The 15110-nt window shown below is 47.1% G+C and overlaps 1 protein-coding gene across 1 annotated transcript in view; it reads left to right on the top strand.

Moving 5' to 3' along the window:
* The window catches only part of SPG7 (SPG7 matrix AAA peptidase subunit, paraplegin), a 329497-nt gene that overhangs the window by 174400 nt on the left and 139987 nt on the right, over positions 1-15110 (top strand). The window contains exon 10 of the mRNA XM_078670829.1: positions 12024-12148. Coding sequence (XP_078526955.1) covers positions 12024-12148 — 125 coding nt within the window. The remainder of the gene's footprint in view (positions 1-12023; positions 12149-15110) is intronic.

Below are 15110 nucleotides of genomic sequence, written 5' to 3' on the forward strand. Positions count from 1 at the left end.
GCCGCTGACAGCACCCGCCCACGAGTGCACAGAGTCTTCGAAGTACGGAGCGACGATCTATATATATATATATATATGTGTGTATATTGCTAAAAAGTTCCCAGTGTGTGTATGTATATATATATATATATATGAGTTCAAGTAAAAGATCCTGCACCTCCAACTTGTGGCGAACAAAGACCAACGAGTCCCAAAGTAAGACAGGAAGATTTTTTTTCACCAGAGTTCGAAAAAGCAGCAGCAGACTGACGCGTTTCGGGCGGATGCCCTTGCTCACAGTGAAATGTAATTAAACAAGCCTTATTCTTATATGCTGTGGTGCACACCATGTGACTTATAAACACAAACAACATACTATGCAGTCAACATGGCTCCATTAATAGAAAAACAGACGTTTCCCTGTCACATTAATTTGTATGAAATTATATCACACAAAAGAACATATTCCTGAATGAATTCATTGATGGCAATTAATACCTGCATAAATGCAGAAATATATACATTCTATTAAAAAAAATCTAAAATTCCTGTATGAATTCATTAATGGCAATTAATACCTGCATGAATGCAGCAATATACATATTATATCCAAAAGAAAACTTTTTTTACAGTACAAATGATCTAAATACTATTAGCAGCATTATAAAAATGTGCAAAATATCGCAAATGTAAACCATGGAACTAGTGCAAATTATTCATCATAAGTTAAAAGTGATATCTTTTATATCTAAAACCTGATTAGAAATATTAAAATTTCTAAAAAGTATTTATTCCTTGTGGAATATGCATAGTATAACAGTGTAAACAAATTGATATAGTGCAACTTATGCTAATAGTACAGGTACTGTCCAGGTTAAATACAACAATATGCCAAATTCATTTTGTTCCTATTGGGGACATCTGTAATAGATGGCAGCCCCAATATGTTCTAAACCCAACAAATCTCGACTTAATCTCACATGATAAACTCGAATGCCATTTGTAATGTGTTGGAATTTAATGGCAGGGAACCCACAAATGACTGCCATGATGTGATAAACAATGTTGACACAGCTGAATTTAATAAATCAAAACTGTATTCCCTAGTGTCAAGAACAAGTGATTAACTGACAATAAAAGAAAAAGAATATTTTACCAAAGAATAAGCTAATAAAGAATGACATTTCAAATATAGTCAATATAGAAAGGTACAGGTGAGGGCGGGTGCAAAATGGCCTTTCATGCTGGAATAACAGATATATTTCCAAATCATGAATTATATACACCCCTGTCCTCAATATCTGCAGAGCCCTACAGAAAATGGTAAAGGTCCTCCGTTGTATTAAGTCCATTGGGGACCTTACCGTCTACTTCCAGAATCATTTTTGATTCTAATTGTCGTAACATTTTGTCCCTGTCTCCTCCCCTGCGAGATTTAGGTACCGAGGTGAGAACAAAATAATTGAGACACTGTAGGTTGTTATTATGTACACTTTTTTTTTTATATTTCTTTTTATTAAAATTTCAAAAACATAAACAATAAAGAAACAAGGCAATACAATTGTTACAAATGGAGAAGCGTCCTGCGGGAAGGAAGACACACAACCCTGGTACAGTCAACAATATAGGATGGGGGAGAGCAAGGGGAAACTGCAAGTCTGGAGGCATTTTAGCTGAAACAGTAGTAGGAATGTCGGGTCAGGGGGAAGGTGGAGTGGTCTTAACATGTGTGGAGGGAGGTGTACATATTTCACCTCGATAGGACTTCCACTGGCCCCAGACTTTTCCCCATTTTCAGGGCCTGCCACGTGCCACGTATGTTGTCTACTCTCTAAACATACACCAGTCCATGTTTTCCTTCCATACCAGATCAGTGGATGGCCTCCGAGAACCCCACAATTGGGCAATATCTCTCTTGGCTATCATATTCCCGAGGGTCACCCACTGAGTCTGAGCCACATCATAGTCAGTCGGCTCCCAAACATTCAACAAACATCTCCTAGCTTCAGGCAGCAACGCAACACCCGTGACCTCTTCCATAACCGCATGCACTCGGTTCCAATAACGCACAACCGCCAGGCACTCCCAGAGTATGTGAAGAAAAGTGCCCAGTAGACCGCATCCACGCCTACACATCCCGTCCGAGGAATACCCCATACTAATAAGGCGAGGACCAGTCACATAGATCCGGTGGAGGATTTTAAGCTGCACAAACCGGAGACGAGCCGGAATTGCAACCTCCTTCGGCGAAGATACCGCCGACTGCCAGTCCTCATCGTCCAACTCCAAACCATCGCCGGTCCAGGCCGCTCTGAGACGGTCTAAGAGGCCAACCCGATTATTTATCAACTTTTTATAGATCAGAGAAATTGTACTGTCGGGGACGTGCCCATCCAGTACCCGGTCTTCAAGTGGGGATGCCTCCGGGATAGTGGTACCCGACGGAAAGACCGAGTTCAACGCGTGGCGAATCTGCACATAACGGAATAACTCCCTATCACTTAACTCGTATTCCACCTTCAACTCCTCAAAAGTCTTGACCCTGTCCTTGACCCAGACATCATTCACTCTGCAAATACCAATCACGTCCCACCTATCAAAGCCTTTCGTCTTCCACAGGGAGCCAAGCCTCTCGGATGCGTAAAGTGGAGTCGCTCGAGTCAATCTATCCTTCCATCCCATTGCAGCATTCGCACGATACCATGCTTGCACCGCTATCTTAGTTGGACCCGTGAGCATCTTCCCGGCAGATTTTGTATAGAGCGCCCTGTTGTAATCCCCGCCAGGCAACAGCCACTTGTCCATTTCGAACGCGGGGTTCGACGCAGGACCATACGTGCCATGATTGATTGCCCCCAGCTGGGAGGCCCAATAATAGCGCCTAATATCTGGGAGTGCGATTCCACCATCGTACCAGGGGAGTGTCAGCTTGGCGAGGGCAATGCGAGATCACCCGCCCCATATCAGTTGCCTCTGTAGACCTTCCACCTCTCGAAAGTAGCTCGCTGGGATAACGTCAAATGTATTTTGCAACGCATATAAGAGCCGGGGCAGTGACATCATCTTAAATAATGCTGCTCGTCCGAGGGGGGACAACGGAAGCTTGCGCCAGGCCATAACATCAGTCCTTAGGCGTTGAAGCGGGGGGAGCAAGTTACGTTCATAGCGGACCACAGGATCTAGGGCAATAAAGACCCCCAAGTATTGGAATCCCGCCTGTACTACCTGTATGGGACAACCACGCAGCAAGGGAGGAAATTCACCCGAAAGGACATATACACAAGACTTAGACCAGTTAATTACGAGGCCGGAATTCTTCCCGAAAGAATTTAGAACATCAAACAACACTATCAGCGACTTCCGAGGTGACGTGAGGTACAACAGGATATCATCTGCGTAAAGTGACACTCGGTCCTCAAAGTCCGGGGTCCACCGAATACCCTTCATCGATGGCTCCCACCTCAGCCAGGCTGCCAATGGTTCCAAGGCGAGGGCAAAAAGAAGCGGAGACAAGGCGTACCCCTTCCGAGGGTAAACGGCCCAGAAACTCAACCATTCACGACCACGTGAGCCAATGGTTCCTCGTACAGCAATTTCACCCAGCCGATGAAAACAGGGCCAAAACCAAACTTCGCAAGGGCCACCCATAGGTACGGCCATTCTAGCGTATCGAACGCCATTGTGGCATCCAAGGAGGCCAATATGGCCGGCTCACGTAGCGACGCAGCCCTCGCAAGGGCGCCATGTAAGCGCCGCAGATTCAATGCCGTGTTACGGTGTGGAATGAAACCGGATTGATCTGGATGGATCAGGTCGCCAATTACAGTCCTCAAGCGGTTTGCGAGCACTTTCGCGAGGATCTTGGTCTCAGCATTTAAGAGCGATATAGGTCTGTACGATACACAACGATCTCGTGGTTTCCCCTCCTTATGAATCACGACAATAGATGCAAGTCGTTGATCAGAAGGGAGGGAGCCCACATCAAACGACTCCAAAAACATAGACCGAAGATCCAGCGCTAATTTATCAGGGCGCAGTTTGTAGAGCTCAATGGGGAGTGCGTTAGGGCCCATGGCCTTTCCAGATCGCACGGAGCGGATAGCAGTCGCCACCTCCTCGACGGAAAGCGTCGCATCCATCGTTTCCCTGTCTAAATCCGACAAGCTGGGCAGCGCAATGTCTCTTAACAGCAAATGCGAGTCCTGCTCCGGCCTGTCGGAGACAGGGGAGTATACAGTTTGGAAGTGTTCTGCAAAACACTCCACAATCTCAATAGGGTCAGTCACTCTCACTCCATCCACTCTCTCAATCAAGGGGCCCACACGACTCGCCCTCTCCTTCTTGTCTAGCCAGGCAATCAACTTTCCCGCCTTATGTTATGTTATGTTATGTTATCGTTATTTATACAGCGCACAGCTGCCCCAGCGAAGGGGCGTCCTGGCGCTTGAACAGGTACTAAAACATAACACGCAGAAAAAGGAAAAAAGACGACTAACCAAGTACAGAGAACAGGAAAGTTTTAATAGCACGCCTAAAAGCGGTCAGATTATCCAGAGCTCTAATGTGCACCGGGAGTGAATTCCACAAACCAGCGGCAAGCACTCGGTAGGAGCGGCCACCCATCCTGCTGAGTTTGAAACGGGGGCAGGCCGCAAGATAGAGAGCCTCCGATCTCAGGGACCTCGAAGGGACATAGGGGATAAGCAAGTTAGCAAGTGCAGGCGGCGAAGAGAGCTTCATGATTTTAAAGGCCAGACAAAGCGACTTAAACTTAATTCTTTGTCTGACCGGCAGCCAATGAAGGGCGGAAATAGTGCTGGAAACAGAACAATGTCTAGGAAGGCCAACAATGGCCCGCGCCGCAGCATTCTGTACCCTTTGTAGCCTAGATGCCTCAGCCTGGTTTATCCCCAACAGCAGAGTGCTGCCGTAGTCTAACCGAGATAAAACCGTGGCCTGGACCACGAGCTGCCGGGTAGAGGAATCAAAAAACTTAAGGATCGGTCTTAAGCCTCGCAAAATGCCGTAGCAGGTGGCTGCAACCTTCTTCGTATGGCTCGTAAAGGTAAGCGCTGGATCCAGCCAGACCCCTAAGTTCTTTACTTCGGAAGCTGGAACGGGAGTGACGCCCAGTTCTGGAGGCCACCACTGATCTCCCCAAAGCTCTGCATGTTTCCCCAAAACCATGACTTCGGTTTTTTTGGCGTTCAATTGTAAGCAGTTGGTTCTCAACCAATTTGCTACTGCCACTAGTCCTGCTCGGAATCTGGGGGCATCCACTTCAGGGTCTCCACTCAGTGTCACCGCCAGCTGCGTATCGTCAGCATATGAGGTCATCGTCAAACCCCATTATTTGACGATTGCAGCTAGCGGTTTCACGTAGAGGTTGAACAAGGTCGGGCTCAACGAGGAGCCCTGTGGAACCCCCAGATCCAAAGGATGGAAGGTGGACTGACCAGGTGGTATAGCCACCTTAAAGGACCGACCCGAGAGGAAAGAGCGGAACCACTGAAGAGTAGTCCCCGCTATTTCAGCTTCCTCTAGACGCCGAATTAAAACACGGTGGGACACAGTATCGAATGCGGCGCTCAGATCTAATAAAAGGAGCGCCGCCGTTCGCCCGGAGTCGAGCACCAAACGTAGGTGCTCGATCATGTAGAGCAAAGCGGTCTCGGTACTGTGTCCCGACCGGAAGCCATTCTGACTCGGGTCCAGTATATGGTTACGGGAAAGTTGGTCAGTTAAGATGGAATTTACATGAGCCTCGATGACTTTGGCAGGCCAGGGAAGAAGAGATATGGGGCGGTAGTTCTCAGGCAGGAGCGGGTCTGAGTTTGCCTTCTTCAGAACTGGGGTGACTACCGCCTGCTTCCACGAGGAGGGGACCGTTCCAGATGATAACGACAAATTAATCAAGGAAAGTATCGGAACACGACACAAGGGGGAGAGAATCCTGATTTGATCAGGCTTCAGCGGATCCAAAGGAGAGCCAGATTTAATCCTGAGGCTCAGCATATCAAAAGCCTCCATAGACAGGTCAGGCAAGGAGGTCAGAGTCTCACAAGCCAGGGAGTTAGTGCCAGCTGGCTCTGGATTGAGCAGAGACAGGTCAAATCCTCGGTAGATAGCCTGCACTTTCTCTAAAAAGAAAGATGCCAGACTTTCACAATGAGGGTCGGTGGAGATTTCTGCCGAAGTGGCCCTTTTATTCAGAAGGTCTTTAAGGACCTTAAAGATTAATTTTGAGGGGTTAGTACTGGTTTGGAATTCCTGGGCATAGAATGCGGCACGAGTTCTACAAATTGCCCTGTGATAGGTCTTAAGTTTGGCAAAATAAGAGGATTTCAGACTAGGGTCGTAGGACTTCCTCCATTCCCTCTCAGCTTTCCGGCAGATTTTTTTAAGCTCGGCAAGAGAGTCGTTATACCACGGGCTAGGTACCTTAGTATGACATTTCGACCAGCACATTGGTATGAGGGAGTCAAGGGCATCCGAAATCCATTTGCAAAACAGTTCGTAACCTTGTTCCACATTCAGAATGGAGCTCAGGGGTTCCTTCTCCAGTAACCTGTAGAACTCCTCAAGTTTAAGCTTGTGCCACTGTCTTTTAAGAATCAGCCTATCCACTGATTTGAATGGCAGATCGTCAATGGGACAGAAAACTTCCACCAACAGATGGTCAGTCCAGCCCACCGGGATCGGGTTGGACACCTTCACCCTCTCCATGGTGGTAAAAAAGGGATCAAGGATATGTCCCCCAGTATGAGTGGGAAGTGTGACAAGTTGGACAAGTTGCAGTGCTTCAAGGTCCGCGAGCAAGGTATCTATGGCTGTGGACGACCTACAATCAAAATGAATATTAAGGTCGCCAGTGATGTTAAAATTCACACAACTAGGCGCTAGAGAGCTTACCATGTCGGCAAGAGCGGCCTTGAAGACTGTGTCGTTGCCTGGAGGGCGGTAAATAAGGATACCGCTAAGCGTGAAATGATGACTAAAGGCCACTTTAAAAAGGGCACTCTCGCAGGCTGGCAGACCAAGGGATTTCCATTTCGAGGGGAAGCACGATTTTACTGCCATGGCAATGCCACCTCCTCTCGTGGCGCGATTCAATGTGAACACCGTATATTCCGATGGAAAGGTAAGATTGAGGATAGCGGCATCCGAGTCCTGTAGCCAGGTTTCGGTAAGGAAGAGTAGGTCGGGGGAATCCTTCTCCCACATCATACAAACGTCCTTGCTGCTCTCTACTCATCACTTTGGCGGAGTCCGTTACCAGTGCCCTATAGTCTAGTTGCTTGAGACTGAGGAGGTGGAGCTTGTCCTGAGTGAAACCAAGCTCCAATTCCGCTTCCAAGTCAGTTATTTCGGTCTCAAGTCGGACCACAGCTTCGCATTTACGTTTCTTAGCGCCATTGATTAATGATAGCGCCTGGCCATGGATAACAGTCTTGAAGGCTTCCCACAGCGAGATAGAAGACGACACAGATCCCACATTTTCCGTGAAGTATCGATCCAATGAGTTGATCAATTCCGCACGGGTCCTAGGATCGCGGAGGTACCAAGGGTTAATCATGGCTACCCGACCCTCAGTTCCCTGCCTCGCTTCCATCACAAGCCATAACGGGGAGTGGTCCGAAATACCCCTAGCCAAATGTCTAATCTCCCTGACAGAAGAGGCCTGAGTCGCGGGCATCAGAATGTAATCGAGTCTCGAGAGACTACCGTGTGCACCAGAGTGAAACTTGTATTGTAACTGCCCCGGGTGAAGAAGCCTCCAGCAATCTATTAATCCCAACGTATCCAAGAAGCCACCCAGCCAGGACCGTGATCTTACGAGTTCCCTGGGGGGGGTAGCGATCGTCACCTCCAGAAACAACCGAGTTAAAATCACCACCCACTACTAGGATACCCTCCGGAAGCTCCAAAATCACTCTCCCCAAGTCGGCAAAGGTCGTAGTCTGAAGGCCAGGCGGGACATAGACAGAAAGCAGATTGATAGTCCTCCCCTCCCATCTTCCAGTGATGGCGGTGTACCGCCCCCTATCATCAAGGATGATATCATCCACCTCCGGAGGGAGGGAACTCCTGACCAGTATGCCCGCCCCCCTAGAGCCAGTGGTGAATCCAGAAAGTGCCAGAAGACGGTAGCCCCGCCGATTCATAGCATGGCATGTATTTCCTATCAGATGTGTCTCCTGCAGTAGTACAACATCGGGGGAGAGGCGTCTCAACAGTTGTAACACAACACCCCTCTTTATCCTATCCCCCAACCCATTAACATTCCAGCATAGTAATTTCAATCCCCTATCCCCCATCCCAGGAATAATCGCTGCATCCACCCCACAACGAACGCAACATCCAAATCCAGAAGTCAATCAATACATTGCCTTGAAATAAACGGAACACCAACAACTTCCACCCCCCAACAAACACCCGAAACACGACCCACCACCCTGCACCCCTGCGTTAGACTCAAAAGCCACCCCAACTTGCAGTGTGCCTGTCGCCCTAACATATAACTAATCTACGAAAAGAAACCCCAGAGGAGGAAGAGTCCCCCCCCCCCCCCCGCCACCCCTGGGTACTATCAAGCCAGTTTAAGAGTCAGCAAACCACAGCTGGATGGTCTGTATGTAATCCAGGAAACCAGGTCCATTTCTCATTCATGCTCCATCGGGCCACCTTCAGCTCCGCCAGAATGTTCAGAGTGTTCCTGCTGCCTGGGCAGCTTGTCGAGCCAGTCACTAGCGGCCTCAGGGTGATCAAAGAAAAACGTCCGATTTCCATATTCCACACGCAGCTGAGCTGGAAAGAGCATTGCGTATTTCTGTCCCTGTCCCTCAATCGTCTCTTCACCCCCTGGAACCCCATCCGTTGCTTCTGCACGAGCTGGGTGAAATCCGGGTAGAAGCTCACCGTGGTATTTTCGAATTTCGTGGGGCCACCCAGCCGCGACACCTGCAGGATAACATCTCTATCTCGAAAGTTGAAGATCCTGGCGATTATGGGTCGTGGGGTAGCACCCAGCTTAGGCTTTTCTCCCGGCACCCTGTGAGCACGCTCAACGGCAAAGAAGTTGCTTAAGCCTTTAGGTGCAAGATGGTTGACGATGAGGTCCTCAATGAGGAGATCCACAGCTGGGCTTTCTGGTTTTTCAGGGACCCCAACAATACGAACGTTATTTCGTCTTGCCTGACCTTCAAAATCCTCCAGTCGGTGAGAAAAGAAATCGTTGGAAGACCGTAAATTGCAGACCTCCGTTTGTAGATCGGAGACATCAGTTGTGAGGCTGGAGGTCTTCAAATCCAATGATTTAACTTTTTCATTGGTCTTAGCCAAATCCGCCCTGATCAGGTTGACATCGATTGCCACAGTGTCAAGTTTTAGGGCCAGGGTCTCATATTGTTGGCCAATAGAGGTCTTCATGCTGGCAATGGCGCCCATGACATCACGTAGGGTCAAATCATCTCCCGCCGTCGAGTCATCTCCCACATCACCTAGGGACTTACTCACACCACCAGGGGATCCCTTAGGATGCGTGTATCGGTCCATAACATTCGATTGTACGGTGCCCTCACGGTGGACAGACTTGGTCTTTCGCTTCTCGATCTCCGGTTTGCCGGCCATCTTAGAAGTTGCGCCCCCGAGGGGTCCTCGAGACCTGGTGAAAATGGCTCAGTTCAGCTCACCCAAAGGGGTCCGCTAGAAGAGCAGGTTACAACTTGCCATATGACGACCAGTGACATGCGATCATGATACTGGAGCGAAGTTGCGAAGTTGATTACGCCATGGGCGGTAGGAGAGAGACCGAGGCGGGAGAGGGTCCAAGGCCAAAAGCGAAACCGAAAGCCAAGACCTGGGTAGAGAGCAGGATCAGGCAGGCCGATGTTGTTTAATTACTGTCCGGGCAGGCCATAGACTCTAGCCCGGGGCAGTTCCATGGAGCAGGCCACAAAAGTTCAGAGTATCGTAAAATCGGTTCCCGGAGTCCAAATCGAGTTCTGAAAACAGCTATTATATCAGCTGGGTTGCATCTTCAATGACCCGTCGTCATAACCAGGATAGTATTCAGGATAAGTGCAGGAGGTGGCGAAGGTCCGGGAGCCCTGTGCTCACGCGGCCATCACGGTTGCGCGCAAAGCTCCTCCCTCATTTATGTACACTTTTAAAGTGTCTCGCGACAGGGTAAGAACTGTCGTTGTTAACTATTGCACGGAGATGCTGCAATATTCTGGTGTGCACCTGTAGCCTGGTGCTGCCAACATATCTCAGGCCACAGGTGCACCCCAGAACATAAACAGCATACTCCGTCTTGCAGTTATAGTTACCTTTGATGGATAATGGAACAGGACTGAAAGGGGTGTTATATTCAGTTGTATTTATGCCAAATTTACACACCCTGTGTATATATATGATATGGTTAAGTGTTGAGATACGATATAAATTATAAATGTACTATTAAAGCTGACTTGACATCAAATATTTCCTTCTTTCACTGTAGTACTCCAGTGCCCTCTTAATGTCAACAGTGGGTAGGGCTAACTCAGCAGGAGTTGTTGTTTTCTTGAAGAACATGATCACTGTCCGACAGTACCATGTTTATTTATGACTCCAGGGCCGTAGCTTGGACTAGCAGGAACGTCCATAACAGCACATCTCGGATCACAGGAGCAGTGGCCTAGACACTTACTGCATCTTGAAATTGCTACACAATGTACTCATGTAGATGCATGTTAGTGGCCTGATATTTTGAGGACCAACAGGCATGGCAACACATAATGAAGCTTGTTCATGATCAGATGTACATTGTTGGACAGGCACGAGATTCAGAAGATATTCCACCTAGGCCAGTAGATGGCATGTGTCAAGCCCTCTCTGGTGCTGACCAGCACCATCAAGCAGCCCTGGGGCAAATGGATATAATCGTGCAAGGTTATAGAAACTGAGTTGTGATTTAGGATCTTATCAGAATCTCTTGGCAGATGTTTGAATAGGATAAGCTGGATACATTTTGCATAAGGGTAGCATGCAGCTCCATTTTTAATTTCCTGAACTTGTGCTCCATAAGGATTAACCTAGCAGAGCGTGTATATACTTTTGAGAGATGAGTGATATCCAGGACGTAGACCCATGATCTAGGGGAGCTTCTTTTCTTTGTATTCTTTCTCCCTTTCTTTGTCTGTAAAACATTGTTTCACTTCTGATGAAATAGTGGCTAATTTCCTATCTAAAGTGCTTTTCCCTTTTTTCACTATTTACCTTCTCTATTGCTAAAACTTTCAGGTCTTCAATACTGGTCTTGGAGCAGGTTACTTTCCACAGCTTTGAGCACCGGTATTGTGTGCCATTGAAGAGCTCGACGTTGTAGGTTTTGACTTCATGAACAGAAGAATTGAAGGAATTGGTGCTGAAGGATGATTAAAGGCTTTAGCGCCGAGACCTAAGTGGATGATTTTGGTACCAATACAGTCAGCATTTTCTTCTGGAGTGGAGGACAAAACTTTTATTTAAACGTTTAATGTGAAATGAGAGAGTAAGAACATTGGGCCTCTTAGTTGCTCTCCATTAATTGAATGTGCATGCTTATTTTTTTCCTTTGACATATTTTGTGAACTTATCAAATTGGACCTAAGTTGTTAGCACTGAAAAACACATTTCCTATCTGTTAACCAACTTAACAATAACTACAGAGTGGTTTTCGATGACTTAGTAATACATATATTTGTTAAAAAAGTAAAAGGAAAATATTGCTTAGGAAAAGTATTTTTATAATTGAAAAGATTGGTTTCTCCCTGTTAAAGTGTTCCAGGAACTCTCCAATAAAAGGGAAGATTTAATGTTTGAATTGTAATGAAGATCCTGTGATGGAGAACATTTTAGGATTATTGAAAGGTAGATGTGGAAATGGCGATGGAAACTTGCAGGATATTCTAGAATATGATTCATAGCAAGTTAACATTCTTTAATAACATTGGATAACTGTTTTTTTAATGAGAAATGTCACACCATACGTTTCCATTTCTTCTCTTTTCCCTCTTCAGGAATGGGAACAACAGATCACGTTATTGTATTGGCTTCTACGAACCGTGCCGACATTTTAGACAATGCTCTAATGAGGCCTGGTCGACTGGATAGACACATCTTTATTGACCTTCCCACTCTGCAAGTAAGCAAAAACTAACATCGAAGAGTGTTGGAAATGTTCAAATTAATATGTGGCCAGTTAATGAATAATCCATGTAAGTTACAGTTGGTTGAAGAAATGGGCGTCTGACTGCTCACTAGGGGGGAGGTGTTGTTGCTACCCCTCCTGCTAAATTTGTTCAACTACTTTTGTACAAATTAACTTAATTGCCTCAAAGTAAAGGTGCTCCATAGGTGGCCCATTTCTTTTTGTTTTAGTGGAGGCTTCAAGCCCAGAGACGTTTCATGAGTCAAAGTATAGGGCATCATCAGTATGATGCCCTGTCAGGAGGACCTACTGTCAGTATCCCGACTGGTGGTCCATGTGGTCCCAAGGGACTTAAATGTGTGACAGAGGGAGTCATAAGCACACTAAGAATGTACAGTATGGCCTCCTTGAATGCTTTGATTTCCTGTGGGGTCAACCATGGGAACTTGGGGCACACCAGCATCAGCTGAGGTATTTGTTCTAGGACTGATGTTCTCAATGGAGTGCAGGTCAGATCTTCACACCCTCACTTCTTCTCCATACAACCAGTGTGACCGGAAGGGGCTTGAGCACTACTTTGCTTACTTGTGCTTGCATTTGGAGTTGGCCTATGACTTACCTGAAGGTTTTGTGCTGGAAGTGAAGCAGTCACATGGCCTAGTTTGGAGCTGGAATGGAACCTGTACGATGTGTGACTTCTTATACTTGACGATGCACAGTTTTGCCTCTGGTCTTGGTTTGCCTTTGAGTGCATGAGGGTACACTTGTCATGTTACTAGAAGTCGTAACTGAAGCCAAGGCCTCATAGACAACACCTTCTTGGAGTCCTTGTGGAAGTTTTGACACAGCTTAAAGCCTGTAGTACTTGTATGGGACATATTCTTTAGCATTCTGTTTCCAGAACCAATTTTCGAAATGCCAAAGATAGACAAAATATGGGAGCGGAGCTCTGGATCTGCGTCTCATGACAGATGCAAACAAGCTGCTGTCAGTGCACATAGGTGGCACTTGTATGTGGCTTTGCTCCGTCACTTCTGGGGGTACGGAGCCAGCAAGGAGCAGCTCAACACCACCTACTAGCGAACAGAGTCACTGATTAAAAATACTCTGGATCCAGCCGGCGGATATTTCAAAGAACCAGAATGTGCAGTTAGAAGTATCCAGCAGAACACGTGTTAGCTCAGTAGGTTACCTGTAACAAAAATGACCTCAAGCGCCAAACTTGTGATCCATTGGCAGCATTGCTGCTGTAGGCTTCCACTCCATTTTGGTCAGAACTGGGTACGCATGGACTCAGGAAGTTAACTAGTACAAACTTAAACTCATGTAGACATCCTCTTACAAGCTTTTAATTCAGGGGTTGCTTTTACTCATTTCAGGTTGGCTTGAGTTGGTATTTCACTAATTCAAAGCTGTAATATTGTGCCTGGAGTGATAAATGGCTTTTGTAATTTTACAGCTCGGCAAAGACAGCACTGTACTAGTCCTATGCTTAAAAACTTTGCTGTACAAATTGCAAAAGACTTTGTCATTTTCTATCTCGGCGTGGATAGCACTGTGCTAATCCTCTGCTTAAAAACTTTGATAGAACAAGCATTTACAATGCAATGGTTTCGCCTTTGGAAAAGTTAGAGCTATTGGCATTGCTCATGACATTTCTTTTTTTTTTTACTTATAAATAAATGGCATTGTTATTTACATTGCCAACAGCTCTCTCAGCCCACACAGCTCACACAGCCCACACAGCTCACACAGCCCACACAGCCCACACAGCTCACACAGCCCACACAGCCCACACAGCCCACACAGCCCTCACACCCCTCACAGCCCACACAGCCCACACAGCCCTCACAGCCCTCACAGCCCTCACAGCCCACACAGCCCACACAGCCCACACAGCCCACACAGCCCACACAGCCCACACAGCCCTCACAGCCCTCACAGCCCACACAACCTGAGCACTGCCTTGCTTTTCAGGCCTCAGCTTTTGCCACACATCTGAAGTTTCTGACACATGGATTTAGGAGCGGTAAGGAAGATAGCTTGCACGTAACGCATACTGTTTTACAGGGTGAACAGAATTCAGGAGGAAACCATCCTGGGATTGTAGACCGGTGAGTTGGGCTTAAAAACCGTGCTGAAATACTTGGTGTTGCAAGTCGTGATTGAGCACACCCACCATGAACCGCTTTCTGTAATCTGTGAGACGGCCATTTTGAAGGTACTGTTTTGAGATGATGGACCTCGGAGCGAGTAGATTTGGTAGAAATCTGGCTTCGTGGCCATCTCTTAGTTTTGACGGTTAAGGTGGAGCTGTTAATGAGTTTGAAGCCAGAATATTTTGGAAGGTTCCCGCATGGCCAGGTATTTTAATTGGTTTGACCAGTTTCTGGGCAACTGCCTCCCCTCCACTGCTTTGCCATCTCACCCCACTCCTACCACAAGGCTTTGTTTCTAACCATCACGTTCAACCCCTTTCACTATCACTCCTTTGTCCCCAGCACACCCTCTCACTCCATTTGTCCCCTCTTGCTCTTTTTTCTACCCATCGTTGTTGCTACCCGTCTTCTTCGCTGCTTTCACTCATGTTCTACCAATTTTTCTGCCTCTTTCCATCACCATGTGTTCTTCTGCCCATCCCACACGCCGCCTCTTTTGCTGCCACTCCCTCCGTTTTTCTTCCTTCGATACTTCTCTGCCTTTTGCTTTTAGTCTCACCTTTCTCTCTTGAATGTCCTACCCATGTCTCCCGCTCTCTGTTGCTTCTCTTCCCACGTTCGATTCTGCCCTCCCCCTGTTCTCCCTTTCCTCTCATCTCCTTTGTCTCTTCGCATCTCTCTCCTGTCTCTTTTCCCCTGCAGACGTTTCATCCGCCCCCTTAGCTCACTCTCTCCCGCTCATTCCATGTATCTCCTTTTAACTGATATCCAAGCGGGAGTTTTCTCTTTTTCTCCTT

This window comes from Lissotriton helveticus, chromosome 12, assembly GCF_964261635.1.
Source record: "Lissotriton helveticus chromosome 12, aLisHel1.1, whole genome shotgun sequence".
Taxonomy (NCBI): Eukaryota; Metazoa; Chordata; class Amphibia; order Caudata; family Salamandridae; genus Lissotriton; species Lissotriton helveticus.